The sequence below is a fragment of the Chinchilla lanigera genome, unplaced genomic scaffold (assembly GCF_000276665.1).
Source record: "Chinchilla lanigera isolate Chin_1 unplaced genomic scaffold, ChiLan1.0 scaffold00025, whole genome shotgun sequence".
NCBI classification, from domain to species: domain Eukaryota; kingdom Metazoa; phylum Chordata; class Mammalia; order Rodentia; family Chinchillidae; genus Chinchilla; species Chinchilla lanigera.
In genome coordinates, this window is record NW_004955426.1 from 25,562,253 (window position 1) to 25,589,210 (window position 26,958).

General features: G+C 35.4%; 1 protein-coding gene across 1 annotated transcript in view; it reads right to left on the bottom strand.

Annotated features, from left to right (window-relative positions):
* Positions 1 to 969: 969 nt before the first annotated feature.
* The window catches only part of Plcxd3 (phosphatidylinositol-specific phospholipase C, X domain containing 3), a 156,718-nt gene continuing 130,729 nt past the window's right edge, over positions 970 to 26,958 (bottom strand). Inside the window, exon 3 of the mRNA XM_005386247.2 lies at positions 970 to 7,369. Within this exon, the coding sequence (XP_005386304.1) occupies positions 7,216 to 7,369 (154 nt within the window). The 3' untranslated portion in view covers positions 970 to 7,215. The remainder of the gene's footprint in view (positions 7,370 to 26,958) is intronic.

Below are 26,958 nucleotides of genomic sequence, written 5' to 3' on the forward strand. Positions count from 1 at the left end.
AAGAAAGAAAGAAAGAAAGAAAGAAAGAAAGAAAGAAAGAAAGAGAGAGAGAGAGAAAAGAAATTCAACATTTCTTCTCAGAGTCTTAGGGATACCTGCATTTGAACAATTTTAACATCTTTTATTTCAAAAAAGGAATGCTTATTTGCTTCTTTAAGGAGACAAATAGTACTAAATATTAGATCTGCTAAGAAACCACCACAAAAGGATGTGCCTCATCCATTTTTCTGAATAACCCTTTAGAAATGCTTTGTGCTTACTAGGGAGCCTCTCACATAGTGATGGCAAAAATTTGCTGAATGAAACTGTAGAAGTCTTATATTAGGAGACACAGGTAGAATCATGTCAAGACTATTTCTAGACATAGTTATTCATAAGTATAGAAATCATTACGGCTTTATAATATAAATCCTCAAGTGTCAAGTAGAAGCTTTGGGGGACTTATGTCCAAGTTCAACACCAAAGAATCTTAAACCCTTTTAAAGTTCTTGTAGTCTTTATAATACTGTGAAATTCTTACATTTTATGTTAAAGCATGATCTGAACCCACCGGACAGGATTTATTTGGTGCAATACAAAGGCAGTTTTGCTTCTGAAATAACATACCAGGTACCAGGTACAGTGAAGACTCAGCAAAAAGAGATTTTCTTCACCATAACATTTAATTTGGAATGGGGTTTTATAATATTAATAGAGTAAGATAGTACATTGCTACTACACTGATGGGGTCTTATTTGTGATAGTAGCAAAAGCTAAGTGTATTAGACATCAGAAATAGCTAGCTATGATGTAGTGAAAGCACTAATGCCATTGATTTTATTGGTGGCAAATATATTTGTCATGGAGGAAATGCTAATACAATGATTCATGGTTTTAAAAAGGATTTTTTTTCAGATGTCCTATTTAAAAGTTCCATTGGGGGCTTATAATGAAGCATAGGTGAATAAAAATTTGAAAAAGCCATAAAGATAGTTGCTACCAGGACTTTATTAGGAATTTCACTGGATACAAAGAAACTGTTTTTACATTAAGAACACAATCTTATCAAAAATTCACATTTGCTATACAGACTGTAGGCATGGATTTTCTTTACACTACATTTATTAAAGTATCAATGACTAGATCCTAAAAAAACAAGGCACAAGTCTGTCTCCTTCTGGTGAATTTCCAGTATCTAAGGAAGGAAATGTCACCAGCTCTGAAGATTCCCATCCTTTAGAAATGAAGCAAATCAACACAAATGTGTGCAGAAATCATGAGATGGAAATGTTTCATCAAGGGAGTTTGGTTGTCTATACCACTCATAAGAATTTCAAGACAAGAGGTAGCTACCAAAAATGTTCTAAAACTCCACCCATCATTCGGACTGTATCAAGGATTCAGGGCTGGCAACAGCAGCATGTAAATTTGATTTCAGGAGTTCCAACATGGTTTTTTTTTTTTTTTTTTCCCCTCCGGTACCGGGAACCGAACTCACGACCTTGCGCTTGCCAGGCAGGCGCTTTGCCGCTGAGCTAAATCCCCAGCCCCCCAACATGGTTTTATTCTCTCCAAATAGTTCTAAAAGGCAGCATTAGAGCTCATTGCTTTTATGCTGAGGCTTCCAATTCCTCTAAACAAACAAATAAATAAATAAATATTACTAATTATCATTTGCTTTATCAATCCCATCAGTCATCCGTTTCATGTGAGGGACCACATTCAGTCCCCACCACCTCCCCTGCTGCTCTGAAGAGGAACTGACAGTGTTGTATCTGCACACCAGACTCTTCTTCCCACAGTGAAGTGTTCCTTTTTATGTAAAACTTTCTACAGTTATACAGATATGTTTTTGGTAAAACGTTAATGGTGAGAGGGGATAATGGATTAGTTTGTTCTATCTCTGAAAGATAACAAAACTGAATTTTAGAAAAAAGTCCTGGTACTAGTTTAGAAGATACTATCACTTTTCAAGAATATTTTCATGTTTTTGGTTGTTCTAATTAGTAGGGAATGTTCTTTACGGAATTAGTGGAGCAACTCGGCCTCAAAACAGGCCACTGAAGGGAAATTAATGTGACAGAATTAATCTAATGAAGATACTTGCTTGATTATCCCACGTGTTTTTCCTTTGATTCTTCATAAAGAATTTGTGGGGCCTGCCATAGACCAATACTTTTCCTTCATAAGGGGTATTATGACTGTAGATTTTCATGAAACATATTAACATAGAAATATACAAGATGAGGTAGAGCTTACTCTCATAGGTAGCTCAGCTGAAAAAAAGATAAAGAAGAAATAGAAGTAGGATTGTCAGATTTAGGGAAAATACAGGATATATACAGGATTCACCTTTGAATTTCATATAAACAATAATATTTTGTGTGTGTCTTATGAAATATAAAGGGGATTCTCTAAAACTATAATTTATCTGAAATTTGAATTTCACTAGTGTTCTATATTTTATTTGACAATTTGGAAAAAGGAGTATTTGAAATGTAGAAAATAAGAAGTCCAAAGAAGATGACAGAGTTTTTACTTCAAGCATGGCCACCTGCGTGAATTCCTGAGTTAGTCATGAGTTTTCTATTGTTAGACTACACACTGGGCAGACAGAGAAAGTGTGACTTGTTTTGTGAAAGGAGCCGTGTTGGAACCACCTCATGCTGACGGAGTTTCAAGGACTCTCACAGAACCAACGTGGTTCGTATTTAGATGATTCAGTTCTCAAAAGTGAGGCTCTAGAGGAACTATTTTTCATGGAAAACCTACTACTGAAGCCAAAAAACAACACACTTATCATTACAAAGCTCCGTCTTGGGAAGAAAAACCTGACCAGTGCTGATTTACTGTAGCTGTTGGAAGCAAATGTGAATTTAGTCTATTCATATTGTGAAGTTAATAACCTAACTGATATTTGATAATTTTGAAAAGCACAGGTGCTCCACAAGCTATGCAATTTGCTTGTGGGAACTTAGGAGAGTTCTAAAGTATGTATCTTCTAAAATTTTTAAAAGCTATCCTTCAAAAAACATAATTTCTATATGTATTTAAAGTCTAAACTGTAGCCACAATAATTAAAAATAGCATTGAATTAAGGCCAGTCAGAATGTGCCCTTTTTCTTTAGGATACGTTTGATTTTTGATAAGATACAACATACTAACACACACCACTGACAAGCACTTACTTTGACTCATACAAATACACATTTAGAACTAATAACTACAAAACAGTATCACAAATAAAATAAAAACTGCACAATTTTCAACAGAGTCAACACGTTTTACAAATTCTATGCAACGTTTTATCGTTGTCATTGGGAAAACAACTTGGAGCTTTATTTAAAATGGTATGTAACACAAGAGCCACCAGCAATTTATGGCAAATACAGCATTTACACCATGATGTCATTGAAATACAGCTGAAACGACTAACGTGCTGTAAAGTAAAATGCTTTAAAAATCTTATTTAGCATGTCCTGAGGGACACTTTGCATTATTTTCTCTTAGCAATTAAAAATGTGAACACTCTGCCTAGGGAATTTCTGGTTGGTGGAGCAACCAAAGCTTAGAAAACTGTGTCACTGTATATTTGTAAAACTATAGAACCAAAAACTCTTGAAAATACTCATTTCCTGAGACTTCCAACTTTGCAGTCTGGAATCTTAACAGGGGAGATCCTGAGCCCATCACCCTTCCTAGAAGGCAGAGCCTCCAAGGACTTGAAAATTTTTAAGTGAACTTATGCATGTGTTCGTAATTTATACTCATCTACTTTAAATTCTCTAGAGGAAGTGTGATTGACAATGTAATTAGATTACATATTACTATCAAGCATTTCCTATTTCCGATGGCCTCACTTTTCACTGGTTTTCTCATGATTTTCCTCCTCTCAAATAGTCAAACACTTGAATTATGTTTATGCCTACTAAAATAGGATATATTGATCTTAAAATTACAATAAAATCAAAATCAGGTCAGAAGATTAGATTCAGTTTAAACTTGAATAGTGTGTGTGTGTGTGTGTGTGTGTGTCTGTGTGTGTGTGTGTGTGTGTGTGGTGCACCATGCCAAACACTTTATGCTCTAATACATTCACTGTTAGGTGGCGCTCCATGAAAAGTGAGTTTTCCCAGTATGGCTGAAAGTGAATATTGAGGTCACCATATAGAATATCCTAAGGCTTTTAAAGGATGCCTCCTCATTCCCTACGTTCTTATGATTATGTAGTAATAAGAGAGACATAAATAATATTGGCAGGAGAAGATTTCACCATGTAGGTCCTCTAAAATTACTGACAGGAAAACTAAGTTGAACACAAGATGCCTTTTTCTTATTTTCCCTCATTCCACCTACTTCTTGGATTTTCTGCTGCCGATTGAGTAAAGGGTATATTTATTTTTTGCCTTGTATAGGCTTATGACATAGATTCTTAAGGAACATGCAAATAAAAAGTGCACCAAGATGTATCTGCTACCATCTTGGGACCTATTTGTAGCCCTTGTGCTCCTAAATCTGGAAAAACAATGTCCAGCCAAGACCAAGGATCATAGGTTAAGGGCATGTTTTGATTGCATATCTCCATTTTTCAACCCCATTTCTTGATGTAAGGCCCGCAGTCTGCTTCAAGTGTGCTCCAGGGCAGGGCCAATAAACAGGAGACAGCCGGAGGGAATCTGTTACCAGTCCCTTTTACAAACCATTTCTTTTAGTGAATGTTCTCATGGTTCATGTTTACCTCTGGCCTCCTTTAGAGATTAAGGCAAGTCCGCTTACTCTCAGTGCCTGCTGTAGGTACTGTACGTCCACATGAAAACCATACAGTAGCTTTTGTCTAACAGAGTTTCAGCGTGCACATCACTAATGGCAGTAAAAACTTTCCCAAGTTAAGAAACTGCACAATCTAATGCTTCATCATGTTTGTTCTTTACAGCACCCAAATGACAAATACAACAGAGTTAATCCTAAGCAAACACTATAGGAGAGCATCTAACTTCAAGGACATACCAAATAGTTATCTGTACATTGTATTCATTTTTCAAGAATACGATGAAAGATTTTTTTTTCATCATATTTGTAAGTTAAAATCTTGTATCATTGCAATTGTGCTTGGCTAAACATCCTCCTGAGGGGTGACTAATAGAAAATTTGAACAAAAAAAGTACATTTAGAGAACATAAATTTCGATAAATCCATAATCCTTTAAAAAGGATCCATTTTCAATTGCATGTAAAGAGAAGCTAAAAGAGATAGACAATATAAATACAAAGTAAGGGAAAGTGGAAAGAAAAACCAATTATATTTTGTGAATATTTAAAACAAAAGCTATAATATTTTAATGAAACTGTTTCAGTATGATCAGCAACTCCCATTTTTAAAAGCTTTTATCTCCTTTTTGTACCTTTTGAAGGGGCTCAATCTGACAATTAAATTATTTAATATTATTTTCATTTGAAAAGATCTGTACTGTGCCTATATCTGTTTGTGTTTGTCTATACTGATGTCTGACTATATAGGAGTGGCTATATGGTGATACTGTGTATGAGAAATATATATATATATGCACACCTGCAATGTAAAACATACCTGTTGTGTACACTCATGGCACCTGGTCTACACAGGTATTACACTTTTCATAAACTTGACTTCATTGTAAGTAATTTGTATTCCCTCTCTGCAATTGCTACTAAGTACTATTTTCAGATAATGACTATACTGTTGAAGATATGGGTATGCTCTTATTTGTGTATGGTCCAAATTTGCGCAGTTTATTTTCCAGCAAGCTATTGAGATGTGATTATTCTTAATTATGGAGATAAAATAATTCATAATATAAGAATTTCAGCAAATTTATAGATTTTTATAAATTCCCCACAATATTCCTGCGAGGCACATAGGTAAGGGATAATGTGCTCTTTCCAAGATTGTTTCAGAGCTGTCAAATATAAGGACACCTATGGAAATGCAACACTCAGGACCGTGATATTATTGACCTTTCCTGTGCATCTGGGTTATCAAAAGTTAGGCCACAAAAACTGTGTATGAGACTTTTGTCTTCTGCTTTAATATCGTCTCTGCAATAGCGTGGAAAGCAGAACGGATGAGTCAATGCCACTTTTAAAGAAATCTGCCCCAGTCACAGATATTTCAGAAATTTCCTAGAGATATTTTATAGATCCTTGTGATTTTGTGGACATAATTTCAGAAACATTGCTCTAATTTCTTCTGCCATCCTTTCTCTTTCTTCAAGTTAGAAACTTGAAGCTTTTTGAAAAATAGTTTTCAGAATCCAAGGTTTAGAACTATATATTTGAAAACCCCAATTTGGTAGGAGAGCTAGCTTGCAAGGTCTTTCATTTCTTTCTTTTTCCTTCCTTTCTAGAAAAAAATAAAATTGTTCAAGAGAACTTGAAGAATTCTTTTCAGAGGTTCTCATTTTAACACAGTTCTAATGTATCATTTACTGTGTACTTGCAGAGCATTGGTATTTGAGAGAGTGCTGGATTAAAACAGCATCCGTCACCCTCACTCCACTGTTCATTTTTTACTATGGAGTTGATGCTCATAGTCCGTCCAATCTTTTTTTACACTATAGTTATAGCTGCCTTAAATAGAAATACTGTGAAACACTATTGTTTTTCTATAACACAAAAATCACTGATTATGGCCTCCAATATCACTGATGTAGGAGATTGATTTGATGCATATTTTCTATGACCAACAGTTAGCTATGACTGGCCAAATGCAGATGACTACAGAATACTATACCAAGTCTCACAAAAGAAATAATTTTCAGTACAACAATGTAATACACATTATGTCGGGCATTCAATTATTTGGAGTCCCATACAGCATCTGATTAGAAAGAGTGAACAAGAAAGGGAGCGGGAAAGTTACAGGAAATAGTAGGGGAGCCCTAGGTTGAAATTAGAAAACACAATCAAGTAAACACTCATGAGTTACACATTACAAAGACTGATCCTGAAAAACAAAATTCACTATTTTTATCCCTAACACTAGAAGTAGAATTTGCTCATGGAATGGAAAATGAAATATTTATAGCAATGCAGAGTATGACTGTAATCATTGAAGAAATGATTTTCCCCCTTTTCCCACCCACTACCAGCCCTAATCCCATCAGAGACAGTGGAATAGGAAGATCACTGTGTTTATAGGTAATATGTCTAATACAACGAGTCTGCTCTATCTTTTTCATACATACTCCGAATAGCATTATCAAGTGTTGGCTTCTCCTTCATCAAAGACATAGTTGAGCTTTATGACCGTGCTGATAAAATCGCCAAGTTCTACAAAATCAGCAGTGACAATATTGATGCCACTTTCTCCTGGCTTCTGAGTGCGGACCCATTGCATCATGGCAGGAAGAGCTCTGAGAAAGAAAGCAAAAAGAGAAGTCAAAGGGGGCAAGATATTAACTTTCAAGCTCTGTAACTTTAAAACTGCTTAAAAATTCTCTAATTTACTAAAATAAATGTCCCAAAAATAAGCACAGATGAGGGAAAAAGGTTAAATGTACAACGGTGAATTCTTAGCCTTTGCGGCCACTCTACCGGAGCAGAGTCTTCATCTTTGGAAATTTTAGACATTGTGATAACTTGTAAGGAAGCTTTCCCACTAAGAAAGCAACATGTCTCCTTTGTATTCTAGCTTGGCTCTGCACACTCATGGGGTGGTGAGCTCCGAGGTGAATACATACAACTTAAGTAAACATTTACTATAAATGCATTATTTTCAGGAAAGGTGTTAAAATGTTACAAAAAGACAAAACAGCAAACATCCCCAACTTGAAGAAGTTCACAGTTTGTTTCCCGGGAAGTAGGCAAGGAAAACGATGGTACTAGAATACAGTCAGTGCTCTTCCTTTCAAATCCACATCTAAGTGCACCTATTCAGCTGCAGTCGGATTTAGGCACTTGGAACATTTAAAGGAACAAAACAGAAAAATATCTGCTCGTATGAGCTACATTCTCATAAGGAGCAACAGAAAGTAAATGATAATCATAAGTAAACTATAAGGCTGGACCAAAAGGATTAATAAGAACTGTAAAAAAGGAGCAAAGAAAGGAGGAGTAGGAGTGCATAGCTGGGGAGGAGCAATGCACATTGCAATTTAAATGAGGCTGGTTTACTATATTTCCTACTGCACAGTTCATAATAGCTAAGCTACAGAAACAGCCTAGGTGTACATCAAAAGGGGAGCAGATAAGGAAAATGTGGCACACATTCCCATACATATATACATATACAAGAAGAATGACGTCTTGTAAGAAGAAATGATGGAAATGGAGATCATTGTACTAAGTGAAGTGTTAAGTCAGACTCAGAAAATAAATATCACATGTCTTCTCTCAAACAAAAAAATCTTGAAAATTAATTTTAAAATTTAAAAGTAACGATGATATAAACATAGAAAGGAAACTATCAGAGACCACTAGAAAAGAGGAGGGACTGGGGAGGGAGAGAAAAGAGGAAAATGGGTAATGGGGAGAAATGAGGAAAGTATGTTGTATGCATGCATGAACATGACAAAATGAAACGCAACAGTTCTGCAGAACTATTATGCATGAATAAAAAATAGAATGATTTAGTAGGCCTCATCAACAAGAGGACATTTGTGGAAAGATTTGAAAAAAAAAGAAAGTCAGTCACATGAGGATCTAGGAAAAGCATCCCAGCTACCGCCCCAACTGTAAAAGGGTAGCATGTCTAAAGGAACACAAGAGTAGTCAAAGATGAAGTCAGAGAGATAATAAGAAAATGGGGTGGCTTCTGTAGGGCATGGTAGGCTTACTCTTGGCAAAATGTGAGGCTTTTAGACAGTTGAGAGGAGGAGGGTGTGTCTCGACTTTCACTATAAAAGCTCATTCGTTCCAGTGAGAGGATAGAAAAGCATCATCTGGTAGCCTGGGAAGTCAGGGAAAATGTTCCAGAAGAATGCTGTCTGTGTTGAAAGGCAGTGCATTACGAAGCTTAGCTAGATAAAGGTGAGAATAGGGAATGAAAGAGGATGCATTTTCAGATAGAGAAAATGCCATTTCTTCACTCATTGACAGAACCAATGGCAGCAGCAGGGAATGCAGACAAACAGAATGATGTGCAGTATTTTGTGACAGTACATTGATGTGAAACCTACTAAAGCTTGACTTGGGCAGGAAGGCACGTTTCCAAAATAAGAGCACAAATAACCTGAGGCCAGAGGTATGATAGCGCATTAACAAGACGAGATGGAAATACATGTGAACATTAATTCTTGGAAGACATGAAGGAGGAGGGATGATAGAGGGTGAGAAGGAGAAGAGAATGATGAGTTCAAGGGTCTCCAAGAAGTTATACAACAAATTCTAAGGAGATTTGGAAAACTGTTGGAGAGAAGAAAGAATTAGATGGTAGAGGGCCTTGAGAAGTGTCTAGCAACTGATAGCTGTTAACCAGCACAAAATTGTAATTGATTTATGACTTAGAAATAATAGCTTGTCCTTACTATATATAAATAAATGACAGTGCAAGTCCAGGGTCAAGAATAACAGAGGTGTTAGTGCAGTCAGGAAGAGAATGAAATGAAGAACGTACAAATTGGAAAAGAGGAAATAACTTGTCACGTTTTTAGATTAAAGCATATTATAGAGAAAAAACTCCTAAGCTTCCACCCCTCAAAAGTAGAATTAGTAAAATAATTGAATAAAGTTGTGGGATACAGAATTAATGTAGAAATCTAATAGTGTTTATATATACATATATACATATATATACATCAATAGCTAATTGTCTCAAAAAAGAAAGAAACTAATATCATTTCCAATAGCTACAAAAATACTTTGGAATGAATTTATTCAAAGAGGTGAAAGATCGTGTCTTTTTCACAATATTGTGTCTCAGACACAATACCTGACACCTGCGATGCAAAGGAGAAGTTTGTTTTGGCTCATGTTTCGGTCCATAGTCAGCTGGCTCCAAGGACAGCATGGCAGAGGGGCATAGTGGAAAAAGCTGCTCATGGTGGCATGGACAGGAACAGGCTGGATCAAGGGAAGACCCAGGAAGAGAGATATAACCTTCTGGGTCACACTAACAGTGATTTATCTCTTCAGATCAGGCCCCACCTCCTAAAGTTAGCTGTAAGTATATAATAATCACCTTCCCAAAGTTCCACTTATGATAGTATGAGGATTTATAGGGTTATCCACATATGAGACATAGCAGATCTTTTTAGTGAAAATTAGAAAATACTGAAGAAAGAAATTGAAGTGCACACACACAGAGAAAAACTAATCCACATTATTCATGGATTAGAAAAATCAGTACTTCATACCATCCAAAGAAATCTATGGATTCAATGCAATCCCTACAAAATAACAATATACTTGTGAAAATTATATAAAACCAAACACATACACACATACACACCCCAAAGATGCCCAAAGCCATTTTGAACAAAAATAACAAAACAGAAGGCATTACACTACTTAAAATATGCAGTATTATAAAGTTATAATAGTCAAAACAGCACAATATTGGTTTTGTTATTTTTAAATTTTTTTTTTTAATTTAAAGAGGAACAAAACAAGCGCAAGGTCGTGAGTTCAGTTCCCGGTACCAGAGAAAAACCAAAAAACCAAAAAAAAAAAAAAAAAAAAAAAGAGGAACAAAACAAAATAACAAAACCAAGACAACACAGAAACAATAAAATGATACAGAATTCAAAAAAAAAGGATGATAGGAAATTAACAATGGTTATTGCATTATATATTGTTATCTTAAAAGTAGTTGCTCAGATTACCAGATATAAGCATGCAAGATTGATCAAATAATTCAGCATTAACTGTTCCTTTCAATAAACCATTAGAAATTAGTAGTACAATTGTCTTAGCTATCTTGTGTGTATATATCTCTATATACACATTTTTTTCACTTCCTTTTTTCTTTCTTTTCTCCTTTCCCTCATCCCAGTTTCTCTTTCCTTTTGAGCAGTTTCTTTCCCTTTCACACAAGGTCTATTTTTCAGATTTTATTTATTCTTTTACATTCTTACACTAGGGAGACAATGTGATGTTTACACATGTGGGTCTGATTTATTTCACTTATAAGTATGGTCTCTAACTGCATCCATAATACTGGGAGGGGGACACATAGACCAAGGAAGAAAAAAGAAGCCTACAAGTAAATTTGTGTATCTCTAACCACTGACCTTGAGGAAAGGCACTAAGGATATGTATTGGATAAAGAAGATTCTTTCAAAAATGGTGTTGGGAAGATTGGATAACAACATGTAAAAGAATGAATTTCTATTTCTTTCTCTTGACCGTTACAAATATTACCTAAAGATAGATTAAAGACCTAAATGTAAGACCTGAAACCATGAAACTAGAAGTTTTTTATAGGAAAAGAACTTCAAGACATTACAACAGACAACAATTTTTGCAAATGAGATCCTTATCATGATTTGTTTTTCAAAAGCAAACAACAGACAAATGAAATCACATCAAACTAAGAAGCTTCTGCACAGCCAAAACAATCAACAGAGCAAAGAAATAACCTAAAGAATAGGAAGAGACTTTTACAAAACTTACAACTGACAAAGTGTTAACATAAAAAACATATAAGAAACACAGATTCACAGCAAAAAGACAAATAATCTGCTTAAAAATAGAGAATAGACCTAAAGAAACATTTCTGAACAGAAGACATAATGACCAGTACATATATGAAGATATGCTCAAAATTACTAATCATGAAGAAAGTGAAAATAAAAACTACAACCAATTATCACCTCACTGCAGTGAGAATGGCTGAGTGGAGGTAGGTCACTTGCTTGGCTTGTGCGAGGCCCTAGATTCAAACTCCACTGAACACACACACACACACACACAGGCAAAAGGTAGCAAGCACTGGCAAGCATGTGGAGAAAATGAGCACTTGCACACCATGCTGGGAATTTAAATAATACAGCCATTAAGGAAAGCAATATGGAAGTTTCTTAAAACTTAAAAATGGTTCCAAATGATCCCATTGGATTCTTTTCTCTAATTCTGTGAGGTATATTATTAGTATTTTGATCGGGATTACATTAAATCTATATAAATTTTTTGGAAGTATGGTCATTTTCATTATGTTGGTCCTTCTTCTCCAGGAACAAGGGGTATCTTTTAATTTTCTGATAGCCTCTTTGATCTCCTTTTTCAGAGTACTATAGTTTGCAGTGTAAAGTTATTTTACTTCATTTGTTATATTGACTCCTAAACTTTTCCATTTTTTTGATGTTATCGTGAAAGGCATTGTTTCCACAATTTCTCTCACAGTGAGTTTCCTATTCGTGTATGAGAATGCTATTGCTTTTTCAGTGTTGACTATGTATTTAGTTACACTACTGAGTTTGGTTAATAAATCTAGAAGTCTTTTGGTGGAGTTTTGGGGGCCTTCTATATAGAGTATCATGTCATCTGCAAATAATGATAATTTGACTTCTTCCTTTTGCTATCCCTATTCTTTTATTTCTTCTCTTATTTAATTGCCCTGGCTAATGTTTCTAGGACTATATTGAGTCGAAGTGGTGACAGTGGGTATCCTTGTCTTGTTCCTAGTTTTACAGTGAGAGCTTTCAGTTTTTGACCATTTAATATGATATTGGATGTTGATTTGGTATAGATGGCTTTTATCAGACTAAGATAAAGACCATTTAATCCAATTTTCCATAGGGTTTTTGTCCTAAATGTTGTTGGACTTTTTCAAATGCTTTTTCTGAATTTATTAAGATGATCATGTGACTTTTGTCTTTGGTTCTGCTGATATGGTGGATTATACTTATTGATTTGCAGTTGAGCCATCACCGCATTCTTGAGATAATCCTAGTTGGTCATGGTGTATAATCTTCTGGATGTTTTGCTACATTCGATTTGCCAGTATCTTACTGAGGATTTTTGTGTCTATATTCATTAGCGAGATTGACTATAGTTCTCTTTTGGTTGGCTCCTTCTCTAATATTGGTATCAGACAATTTTTTGCTTCCAGGAATGAGTTTGGGAGTAGTGCTTCCCTTTCAATTTCATTAAACAGTTTGAGAAGTTAGATCTTTAAATTTAAAGATCTTTAAATTTCTTGTAGAATCCAGCACTGAAGCTGTCAGGACCTGGACTTTTCTTTGTTTGTAAATTTTCTAGAATAGTGAAAGCAATTGTGTGTAACAAAGGCAAGGGAGAGTGCGTCATAATTCCTGACTTGAAATTATACTACACATCTACCATGGCAAAAACAGCATCATACTCAGGGAAAAAAAAAAGCAGACTGAAGATTAGAAAAGATGCAAAAACAACTCCAAATTGGCTCAGTCACTTCATCCTTGACAAAGGGGCCAAACATTTTTACCAGAAGAAATATAGCCTCTTTAATAAATACTGCAGGGAATATTAGCTTTCCACATGTTGAAGACTAATCTTAGACCCATATATATCACCATGCCTAAACTAAAATTGAAAGGGATCAAAGATCTAAATATTAAAACAGAAATACTAAAAATGTTGAAAGACAGAATAGGTAGAACTCTTGATGACACCAATATGGGCAAAGACTGTGAACAAATTCCCAATCCCATGGAAAATATTACAAAGAATCAACAACTGGGATCTCATTTTACTAAAAAGCTCTGGCACAGCAAAAGAAACCACCAATAGAGTGAAAAGACAACCCACAAAGTGGGAAAAAAATTTTGCCAATTGCTTCTCGTAGGGTAAGTATCTAGAATATAAAAAGAACTCAAAAATTCAAATACTCAAATGTCAGGACCCAATCCAAAAGTGGGCATCTGAAGTGAACCTTCTCAGATGCATAATTGCAAGCAGCATATAAACATTAAAAATGTTTGACATCACTGGTCATTTGGGAAATGCAAATTAAAACAACACTGAGATTCCTTTTCATCCCCCAAAATATGACTACTATCAAGAAATAAAACAGTAACAACTTCTGGTGGGGTTGTGGGGAAAAAAGACCTTTCTGCACTGCTGGTTGGAATGTAGATTGGTACAACCACTATGGAAATCAGTATGGAGATTCCTCAGAAAACTGAAACTAGCGGTTCCACTTGACCCTGCTATTCCCCTGCTTTGTGTCTGCCTGAAAGAAGTAAAAGCGTCATACACAGCAATATATACACACCCATGTTTATATCAGCACAATTTATAATAGCATAATCTGGGAAACAGCTCAAATGCCCATCTGTGTTGAATAGAGAAAGAAGATGTGGGTTTTTTTTTATACAATGGAATACTACTCTGCCATAAAGAATTGTAAACTTGAGGCATTCCTAGGTAAATGCATCTTGAAACCTTACTCTTAAATTAAATAAATCAGACACACATTTAAACATTGCATTGTTTACCTGTTATGAGAAACTGAAAGGGTAAATAAGGATCAAATGTATAATAAAAATTGCGCTATAGGAAGAAAATGCTCAAATGGGAAGGGAACAAGGGAAGGGGAGGGAGAAAGGAAGAAAGGGAAAAGAAAAAAACAGAACAGAAGAAAAAATAGAAACAAGCTTTTGTAAATAAGGAAGGAAAAAGGGCAGAAAGTTGGTCAGTAGCTGCCATATGCAGAAGAAAATGGTGGAGAAGATCACCTGGAAAGATTTTGTGGAGGGAGAAGAGAGAATCTGAATGGCAGCAGTATGTAAGAGATGGGCAGAAAAGTAGATTCAATAAAGTGAGAAAAAGAAGGACAATCAGGAGCATACACAGTCATGAAAATGAAGGAAAGAGTGAGACCATTCAAGCTGAATGGCACTGAAGCATGGAATTCAATACATGGACATTCTCCCGGATATCAGAAAGAATTCCTACAGGCACGCAACCTGTCTGACCAAAACTGCATCAACTGTAGTTGGACTACACTAATCCTAATGCTAATGCCTTAAAAATTCTGATTCATATTTTTCAACATACATAATTTCCTGGTAGCTAGAGAAATCACAATAGAGTCTAAGTGCAGCATGGATCTAAAAGGCTCAGTGACTTCAGAAAACACACTGGCAGGTGGGGAAATTTGGCTCTCACAGAAATAGTAGTGGAAGAGAATTCTACCTTAAAATGAAAAATCTGTCCCCTTGGAGTACAAATAGAGTGTGCTCAAGTTCATTAGACAGCCAGATGTTGAAGCAGTGTGTATGCACAACCAAGCATATTTGAGTTCTATTTCTTTCTCTTCTACATCTGCCAGAGCAGGTGAAGTCACTCTGTTGAGACCGCAGCATTACATTTGTGTTTTAGAAAAATCTGAGAAGAATCTTTTTTAAACAGGCAGAGTACCTTAAGAGGAGAGAGATAACAGAAAAGAGTGATTATGGGACCACTACGATTCTGTATTTACCTTAACTGAGTGTTGTTCAGTAGATCTCTTGAGTAACAGGTCACTGGAATTTTCTGAGCTACCAAATCTCAACTTTAGAACCATGACAATCATAGATACAGCTCTGAGATTAAAATGTCTGGCTTTAAATTTAGAACAATTAATTGTTATTCCCATGGAGAGAGATTAAGAGAACACAAGAGCACTCTTTTCTGTTTTGTCTAGAAAACAGATTGCTCTGAGGATTGATGAAACATTTATTTGAAATGGTTTGAAGTCCTTAGATAAAATGTGACAATTACACTTAAAATATCACGGCTAGGCATGGTGGCACACTCCTGTAATCCCAGCACTTGGGAAGCTGAGGCCAGAGGATTGTTGTGAGTTCGAGGCCAGCCTGAGCTACAGAATGAGTTCAAGGCCAGCCTGAAATGCATAGCAAAACCTTGTCTCAAAAAGAAAAAAGAATATTTTTTTTTCTCTGAGTCATGGGAATATTTCTATTTTCTCTGCAGACATAGTTTCCTAAAGTCAATATGATACCAAAAACAAATCAAGCAAGTATGCCCTGTTGGCTGTCAGATACTTAGACAGTGTTAAGTAGAATTATGTTAAACAAAAAGTCATTATTTTGGATTAAATCTAGCAAATGCCACTAAACATTTATTTGTTGTAGCATTTTCATTATTTCTCCCCAAAGGACATTTTAAAATATTTTTCCTATTTATCACCCTCCCCTCCTTAATTTTAATACCACAGGTGTATTGCATATATGTTTCTATATACAGTATGTACTTATATTTCTGTATATATGTTATATATTATATAATCTGAGATATATACATATAAAGAAATTTGAGATATTATATATATTTTTTAAAGATAAAGAACAAAAACACACTAACAAACAAACAGACATAAACAAAACAAAGCCCAAACAATAGAAGCAATACAGAATTTCAGACAAGATGATAGGAAATTAACAATTGTTGTTGTATTATATATTGCTATCTTCAAATTGGTTGCTAAGTTAGACAAATATAGGCATGCAAGACTGATCTATTAAACATTAAATTCTCCTTTCAATAAAGCAATAGAAGTTAGCAGTATGACTCAGCTATCTTGTGTGCATATATATGTGTGTATATATATGTATATACATACATAGGACAAATAAATACATATATATGCATATATATGTATATATGTGTGTATATATAATGTATATTCACACACACACACACATACATAGTTTCCCTTGTTTCTTTTTCGCTTTCCCTTCATCGCAGTTGTTCCTAAACTTTGAGCAGTTTCTTTCCCGTTCACAATATCTATTATACCTTTCAGATTTTATTTATCCTTCATGTTCCTACTAGTGAGACAGTACAATACACAAATGTGGGTCTGATTTATTTCACTTAGGAGTATGAACTCTAGCTGTGTTCATTTACCTATGAAAGCCTCAAGTTTATCTTTCTTTATAGCTGAGTAATATTCCATTATGTAAAAATACCACATCTTTTTTATTCATCTGTCAGTTGATGGGCATTTGGGTTGCTTCCATGATTTAGCTATTACAAATTAAGCAGCTATAAATATGGGTGCACATATATCACTGTGTTATGATGTTTGTAGTTTTTCTCAAAAAATACCCAAAAGGGAAATAGCTGGGTTGAAGAGGACCTCTAGTCCTACTTTACTAAGAAATATCCAAAGTGATCTCCACAGGGGTTGCACCAGTCTACTCTCCCACTAGCAGTGGAGAAGTAAATGTTCCTTTTCCTCCACAGCCTCTCCAGCATTTGTTATTGGTTGATTTCTTGATGATAGCCATTCTTTTTGGGGTGAGACAGAATCTCAGTATGGTTTAATTTGCATTTCTTGAATGACTAATGATGTTGAACATTTTTTCATGTATTTATTTGCCATTTGTATTTCTTCATGTGAGAAGTGTGTATTCATCTCAGATGCCCATTTTTGGATTGGGTCTTTAAATTTGGGGGGGTGATTTTTTTTTAGTTCTTTATATGTTCTAGATAGAAGTCCTTTGTCTGAGGGACAGTTGGCTAAATTTATTCCCAATTTGTGACTTTTCTTTTCACTCTATTGGTGAATTCTGTAGATATGCAAAAACTTTTCAATAAGATGAGATCCAGTTGTTGAATCTTTGAAGTATTTCCTGCGCAGTTTGATTTTTGTTCATGAACTCTCTGCCTACCCCTATGTCTTTGAGACTTTTACCAACTTTCTCTTCCAGTAGATTTAGTGTTTCTGTTTTAATATTTAAATCTTTGATCCATTTTGATTTGAGTTTGATGTATGATGATTGACATGGGTCTACATTCTGTCTTTGGCATATGGTGAACCAATTTTTCCAGCACCATTTATTAAAGAGGCTATCATTCTTCCAGTGAGTTTGATTGGCCCCTTTATCAAAGATTAGGTGGTTGAGTGTGTTTTTGGTTGTGTCTGTTTCTTCCAGTCTGTTCCATTGATCCTCAGGTCTATCTTTTTGCCAATACCATGCTGATTTTATCACTGTGGCCTGTGTAATTTCAACTCAGGAATCATGGTGCCACCAGACTTGTCTTTGTTGCACAGGATTGCATTTGCTATTCTGGATCTCTTCTGGTTCCAGATGAATTTTAGGAATATTTTCTCTATATCTATGAGGTACGCTAATGGTATTTTAACTGGAATTTCATTGCATCTATACAACAATTTTAGTAGTATAGCGATTTTCACAATGTTGCTTCTTCCTATCCATGAGCAAGGAATATCTTTGCATTTACTGAAATCCTCTTTGAGTTCTTTTTTCAGAATACTATAGTTTTCATTGTACATGTCTTTTACTTCTTTAGTTAGATTGATTCTTACATATTTCAATTTTTTGGATGCTATGGTGAAAGGTATGGTTTCCTTAATTTCTCTCTCAGTGTGTTTGTTGTTTGTATAGAGGCATATGATTGATTTTTGAGTGTTGAGTTTGTATTGAGCTACACTACTGAATTTGTTTATTAATTCTAGGAGTTATATGGTAGAGTTTGGGGAGTCTTCCGTGTAGAGTATCATGTCATCGTGAATAATATTTTTGACTTCTTCCTTTCCTATCCTTATTCCTTTTATTTCTATCTCTTGTCTAATTGCTTTAGCTAATACTTCCCTAACTATGTTGAATAGGAGTGCTGACAGTGGACATCTTTGCTCCTGATTTTAAACTGAAAGCATTCGGTTTTTGTCCATTCAGTGTAATGTTGGCTGTTGGTTTGTCATAGATGGCTTTGATCAGATTGAAGTAAAGACCATCTATACCTATTTTCTGTGGGTTTTTTTTTATCATTTTAGTCTTTTTTTTTTTGTATCAGGAATTGAACTCAGGAACTTGTGCTTACCAGGGAGGTGCTTATACCACCGAGCTATATCCCTGGCCTGGGTATTATCACAAATGAGTGCTGGACTTTATCAAAATCTTTTCCTGCATCTATTGAGGTGATCATGTGGTTTTTGTCTGTGGCTTTGCTAATATGGTGTATTACATTAATTGATTTGCATATATTGAACCATCCCTGCATCTCTTTGATGAATCCAACTTGGTCATGGTGTATTATCATCTTGATAATTTGCTGAATTCTGTTTGCTTAAATTTTATTGACTATCTTTGCCTCTATGTTCATTAGGGAGATTGACCTGCAGTTCTCTTTTTTTGTTGGGTCTCTCTATCCTTTGGGGATCAGTATAATACTTGCCTCCAGAAATGAGTTAGGGAGAATTGCTTCCTTTTCAATTGAAGAATTTGAGAAGAACTGGCATTAAATCTCTGAACTTTTTGTAGAATTTGGCAGTGAATCCATCAGGACCTGGGCTTTTCTTTGTTGGTAGGTTTTTAATCATATTTTCCATTATAATAATTGATATTGGGTTATTCAGGATTTTTATTTTTTCTTAATTCAGCTTTGCTAATTCATATTTATCTAAGGATCTGTCCTTTTCTTCTGTATTTTCCATTCTATGGAAGTAAAGATTTTCAAAGTATGTACTGATAATCTACTGAATTTCTATAGGATCTGTAGTGATTTCACCCTGTTTATTCATTATTGCATGAATTTGAGTTTTTTCTTTCCTTTTTTTGATAAGGTTGGCTAGGGATTTATCAACTTTACTCTTTCAGTGAACCAACTCTTTGATTCATTAATCCTTTGTAGTGTTTTCTTCACCTCAAGTGCAGTAATATCTCCCCTGATTTTTATGATTTCCTCACTTCTTTGAGCTTTGGGCTTGACTTGTTCTTTTTCTAAAATTTTGAGGTGCAGCCTTAAGCTATTTATTTGTTCTTGTTCTGTTTTCCTCATGTGTGAGTTTATCACTATGAACATCCCTTTCAGTGCATCCCACAGATTCTGGTAAGTTGTATTTACATTTTCATTTGTTCATAGATACTGTTTAACTTCTTCTTTAATTTCATCTGTGACTCACTGGTTGTTCAGGAGGCTGTTATTTAACATCCATGTGTTTATGGAGTTTTTGTGGTTCCTTTTGTCATTAATTTCCAATTTCATTGCACTATGGTCAGATAGTATGCATGGGATAATTTCAATTCCTTTGCATTTAGGTAAGCATGTTCTATGGACTGGTATGTGGTCTATTTTAGAGAACTTCCCATGTGCAGCTGAGAAGAATGTATATTCTAATATTGTGGGGTGGAGCACTTTGCAAATATCTATTAAGTCCATTTGTTCACAAGATTTATTCAGTTCTATTTCTTAGCTGATTTTTTGTTCAACCTATCTTTTTTTTGTTGACCTATCTTTGTTTCAATGGGTGTTAAGGTCCCCCATTAAAATAGTGTTATTAGTTATTTGGTTTTTCATGTCTATTAAGGTTTGTCTTATATAGTTGGTTGTCCCCATATTGACTGCAAACATACTTATTATTGGTATCTCTTCTTTTGAAGTTTTCCTCTATCAAGCATGTAGTGACCTTCTTTATTTCTTTTTATCATTCTTGGTTTGAAGTTTGCAACATCTGCAATCAGAATAGCTACCCCTGTTTTTTTCTGAGTTCCCATCACATGGAGAATTGTTTTCCAACCTTTGACTTTCAGTCTATGAATTTCTTTTTGAGTTAAATATGCTTCTTATATACAGCATATTGTTGGATTTCATTTCTTGATCCACTCTGCTATTCTGCTTCTTTTGATTGGTGAATTGAGGCTGTTTACATTAATGGTTCTTGACTGTTATGTGTTGTCTTGTCTTTGTCATGTTATTTACTTGTTGATTTCCTACTTTTACTCTGTTTAATTGCTTTCTCTGCTAGGTGGTTCCTTTCTATTGTTTTTCTTGAAATTGTTGTCACTTTTATCTCTTTCTAGAGTATATTTTAGTACTTTTTGCAGGGTTGGTTTGGCACTGATGAAGTTCTTCAGTTGTTCTTTGTCATGGATGAATTTTATTTTGCCAGTAATTTTGAAGAATAGTTTTGCAGGATACAACACTCAGGTTGGAAGTTGTTTTGTTTTAGGACCTGGAATACTTCACTCTAAGCTCCTCTTGATTTGATGGTTGTGTTGAGAAATCTGCCATGATTCTGATGGGTTTTCCTTTATAGATGATCTGTTTCTTTTCTCTAACAACTTTCAATATTCTATCCTTTTTCTGGATTTCTGTGATCTTGATTATTATATTTCTCAGTGTGGTTTTATTTTGGTTACAGCTTGTTGGAGTTCTATATGCCTCACTTACTGTATGGCAGATTCTTTTTTCCATATTTTGGAAATTTTCTGCTATTACTTCTGCAAATAGTCTTCTTATGTCATTTGTGTTGACTTGTGCTGTTTTGTTTATACCTATCTCTCTTACATTGTTTCTCTTTGCACCATCTTGCAGCTGTTGAATTGTTATTTCCTGATTCCTTGTATTTTTTAAGAGATCTTTCCTTTCATGATTGCTAGCTACAGTGCTGTTTTCAGGATCTGAAAGTCTATCTTTGGCTTTATTCAAGTGGTTTTTCCAGCTTTTGATGGAAATTTTGATTTCCTGGATATCTGTATGAATCTGTTTCATACATTCTAGTTCTTTCCTATATTGTTCATTTAATGTTTCTGTTATTCTTCTATGCTCATCTATTTTTTTACATATGTCCTCTTTAGATGTTCTGACCAATTCTTTCATTATTGCTGTCATTTTATTTTTTACCTGAGAGATTATTTCTGAACCAATTTCTTTCATGGCCTTATGGAGTCATTTCTTTACTTCAGTTGTGATTATTTCAGAGATTTAAGGGATATGACTTCTGAATTCTCCTATGCTGATGTCTCCTGGACTTGTTCTGGTTGGGGTGGAGTTCTGAGATTGCATTTTGGTCCTTTGTCTTGCCATTGTGGCCATCAGAGGTGAAATGCTGGGCCTCACCCTCTCCAGGCAGCTCACCAGAAGGTCTCTAGGGCCCCTAGGTTTCCTGGTTGTAAGGCTTACCCCATGATGGCATGCACAGCTTACATGAGTACCCTGATGGCAACGGAGCACTGGCCTTCAGGACCAGGGTCCCCAGGCAGTTGACTGAGGACTCCTGGGCCTCAGGCTGACCCACAATGTTGGTGGAATGTGCAGTGCCGGATCAGGGTCCTCAGGCAGCTAATGGGACATACTGGTTTCTTCAGGGCCTCAGTCACAAGTGACAGTGTCAGTACAAAACTGAAACATCTGGGGCTGGGGATTTAGCTCAGAGGCACAGCATCTGCCTGGCTAGAGCAATGTTGTGAGTTCAATTCCTGGTACTGGAAAAAAAAAAAAAAAAACCAAGAAAAAAAAATGAAATTGAAACATCTGTCTGAATTCCCCAGGCAGATGACAGAGGGCTTCCAGGGCTTCCGGAGCTTCAGGGGTAATCCATAATGCCCGTGTGGTGAGGAGCACCAGTCCAAGTTCCCCTGGAGGCTGTGTAATGTCACCCTGAATTCAGGCACAACTCACAATGTCAGCAGAGCATGGGCCATCCGTCTGAGTTCCCAGGGTGGCTAGCTGATGGTGACCCAGACTAATGCATAACCCACAATAACCATGGGGTGCCAGTCCAAACTCCCCCAGTGGCTGGGAAATTTATATATATATATATATATATATATATATATATATTTAAACTTGCTTTCTCAAAAACCACTTTTGTTCCCTTGAGGACAATATTGCCATTAAGTGTGTATAATTTACCACTAATTAGCAAGTTCTCAATTATACTTCATGTTGAAAAGATAATTAGAATAAACAAACAAGTTTGTTCTGATGTTGTAACATGTAATGTATTTTAAGGTACAAGACTGTTTTAGTAGGTTCGAGCTGCTATAACAAACTAACATAAACTGAGAAGGCTTATAAACAACAGGAATTTATTTCTCACAGTTTTGGGGGATAGAAAGTCTGTGATCATGATGTTGGTAGAGTCAGGGGCTGGTGTTGGTTTATTTCTTGATTTATAGGTGACACTTTCTCACGATGTCCTCACATAATGAAAAGGCAAACAAGGTCCCCTGTTCTCTTTCATAAGTGGTTATACCAGTCTACACTCCCACCAATAGTGGAGAAGGGTTCCTTTTTCCCCACAGCCCCTCCAGCATTTGTTGATGGTAGATTACGTGATAATAGCCATTCTTTCTGGGGTGAGATGGAATACCAGTGTTGTTTTAATTTGCACTTCTCAAATGAACAATGATGCTGAACATTTTTTCATGTATTTATTTGCTTTTTGTGTTTCTTCATCTGAGAAGTGCATATTCATCTCAGGTGCTCATTTTTGGATTGGGTCTTTGAATTTGGGGGCTCTGATTTTTTTCCAATTTTTTTATATGTTCTGTGTATATGTCCTTTGTCTGAGGGAGAGTTAGCTAAAATTTTTCTCACTCCATGGGTTTTTTTTTTCACTCTAATGGTGATTTCTTTTGATTTACAAGAGCATTTTAACAGGATGAGAACCCAGCTGTTGATTCTTTAAAGTGTTTCCCCTGCAGTTTGGGTTTTGTTCTTGAAGTATCTGCCTATTCCTATATCTTTCAGATTTCTACCTACTTTCACTTTTGAAATATAAATATTTGGTGGAAAATAAGAGTTCAAACCATAGCAAAGACAAACTGGCTAAACTTTACTTTTAAAAATTATCATCATGCACAGTGACACATGCCTGTAATTCCAGCACCAATGGCAGTTGAGACAGAAGGATCACTTTTGAGCCCCACCAATGAAATCAATTTAGGAAGACCCTATCTTGAAATAAAAATTGAAAAAGGTGAGATATGTAGCTCAGTGATAGAGCACCTCCAGGTTTGATCCACAGTCCTAAAATGACAAAAATTTATCAATCTATCCATCTGTCCATCCACTCCATAAGGACATATTGCACGTAGGTGGATGACAGTGTGCTAGTCGTCATAGCCACCTTATGTCATCCAGAGATTGGACCTCCTTCATCTCTCTTTGAAACATGCCACACCTTTCCCCCCAAACTCCGTTTTGTGCTTTTTCTGCACAACAGTCAGAATAGTCTCTCAGAGGTGAAATGCTGGGTTCATTTTCTTCTTCTTCTTCTTCTTCTATATGATTAACCACAAAGTCATCTTCATTTTACACGATAACCCAAATCAATAATAGCGTATAGCACTTTCTAGCCCCTCTCACATCAGCTGCCACAAATGCCCTTCTTCAGCATCATTTATTGTTACTTCATACCTACTAATCTGTTCCACGGTCTCACGCCTCTCCACTGTTTCATGCCTTCCTCTGTATGAAACACCTTTCTTTCCTTCCGTAGTCTTTTTGAGCTAATTTTAGTCTCACCTTCAAGATTTGATTCAAGCATTAGCACAATCCATATCATTCAAATCTGGTTGAAAAAACTTTTCTTTATATTTTAAATTATTTGAGCATAATTCCATGAGTGTACATAGCATATGACACTTATTTATCCATTTCTACTATTTCTCTCTGTGTCTGTATACTTTTCAATAAATAAGCAAAATTATGTCACAGCCATCAATATTGTATATCCTATGTACCTATGACAATGAGGATTAAATTAGCAGATGTAAAGTGCTTAAAAGTGTTTTCTCTCAGTACAGGTATTACATCTAATATCCACTGAGTGAGAGCCTGTGCACTTCTCTCCTCTGGAGGTTGTAGTGTCTCACTGAAATCTGGAACACTGACAGGAAGGCATAACACAGTTGCGAAGTAAAAGTGAACCTGTGAGACTTCTTTTAGATTTGTATGCCAAGAAATGAGGAGGTGCTAGGGCTCTCACACAATACTGGTGCTGAAGCTTTCAGCAAATATATTTGCAGACTTTGTGTCAGAGGCACACGGTGTGGCAAATGTCCACTGCTCTGTGTATAAAGCCTTGAAGTTCTCTAGAGTGTGGCACCTTCTTGAGGAACGCATCTTCACACAGATTGCAGGCTTCCAGGAGACAAGGAAGCCCACAGGCACCAGAAAATTGTCCTCCCCTAAGGAAGCAGGAGAAAGGGAGGAATGTGGAAACCAGATTCTGTTTTTTTGTCTTTTTTTTTTTAAATGTGTTGGCCTTGAGAATTGATTTGGAAAAGGTTTGCAGGAAAAGATTGAAGAGTTGCAAATGCTAAGAAGTTCTTTTGCAGGTCATATTATTTTATTCAGTAACTGAAATCTTTCTTTTAAAATGTACTGATCTTGACTCATTCATTCATATCTGTCACCCACTTACAATGTTTCAATTACTTACCAATGCTTTTAGGATAAAGGCAAACGCCTTTAACTGGCCTACAGGGTCCTGAACAGTGGCCATTAGAGCCTTCTCCAGTTTTTTCCTTCTGTCACTGAATTGTAGTCACATTATCAGTCTTGTTCATCTAATTTTCTCTTGGTAAATTTCCAGTCTATTATTATTTTTGCTTTTTCTAAAACAAAGGATACCTTCTTTTTCCTACTCCCTTTACTTGGCCAACTCATTCATCTTTCGGGGAAAGTTTAAAATTCACTTCTTTAAAACACTAGTCATATGGTAATTTTATTAATCCTTGGTCACTGTCTCTGTCCCAAGTTTTCAAATCAGTCAGTCAAGTTTTAAGTCTTCTTCTGCATTATGCACACACAATGCAGTGGTATATGACCCCCTGTGAATGATGATGATAATGTAACTATCACCCTGCTTTTAAGAATAAAGTTTATAAGAATTAAATTCAACAAATCAGATTTTAAGTATTCTGATAATATATTAATAACAATTCTCAACTATAAATGTTTAATTAAAATTTAAGTAATTAAAAACATCATGAATTTTTTGTCAAATTTATATTGAAGTGTGTGTTGGTATATATAATACTTTTATCACAAGTATATTCTATTATGGTAGTACTCTAACTCCTCAAAACTGTTGTATTTTATAGCAATGGATGAAAACTTGTGGATAATAAAACGTTTGTGCCTTTTAGTGATTTTATTTGAATGCATTAAATTTTCAATGAAGTGTTTCCTTCATTGAATGAAACAGAATTTCTGAAATTAATTCATTATTTCCTACAGAATTCTCTATACTTATGGATGATGTTTACTGTGAGAATGTCTGTCCTGTCACTGCCAGTCTTAAACCAACCTGTCCTGACAACCAGTGACTCACTGATCAGCGATATAAAATTCCAGTCCCAGTCTCTTATCCCCAGGGTAACTGAGTTGCCTAAAATCAGTTAATTCAAATAAAATCTGAGAGATTATAAATTGTGATTTTCTATCAATTTGACCATTTCCAAAAGTTTAGAAATTCCACTTGAATATGCAAGGAGAAGAAAGCTTCAAAATAATCTCAAGTTGACAAGTATATCCTATAAAGCCCATAAACACAAAGCTTATACATATATATGCATATATGCAAGTATGAATATATACTGTGTATACACATAATTTTTGACTAAACATTTATATTTAGGCAAAAGCATATCTCATTTTTCCTGATGAAAAGAGCTCTTTTAAAAAAAAAATTTCCTGAATTTGCACTCAGAGTAAGAATTAACTTATGTTCAACTATCTTAAAATAATGCCCTAGCAAAGCAATTCCTGAGATTTTTAGCTAATCTAGGCTGCTTTCCTGAATAGAGGTAAAGTTCTCCAAAATTTTCCTGTGTCTCTCACTATGCATTTTCAGAACTAAATTACTCTAGTTGTTTAGTTGTAAGACAGAAAATAATTAAAGACATATCTACAAATCATTAATCTGAATTTTACCTGTTGCCATGTAAAGAATAAACTCTCATCTTAATTTTCTGACAGTCTGCTCAAATCAATTTCAAACTCCATTTGTAGCTTGATAAAGACATGTATCTGTTCAACAAATGCACTCAACATCTGTACTTGTGCTGTGGTCTCAGCTGAGGAGTCAACATATCACAATCAAACATATTCAAAAAACTGTTTCCCTTGTACTAAACATGTACTGACTTTTCTTGTTATATTCCCTAATGAATATAATATTATAACTATTTATTTAGCATTTACATTGTATTATATATTATGAGCTAAACTATACAGGAGTACTGAATAGGTTCTATATGAATACTATGCCATTATCTATAAAGGATTTGACTGTCCACAAATTGAGGCATCCATGGAG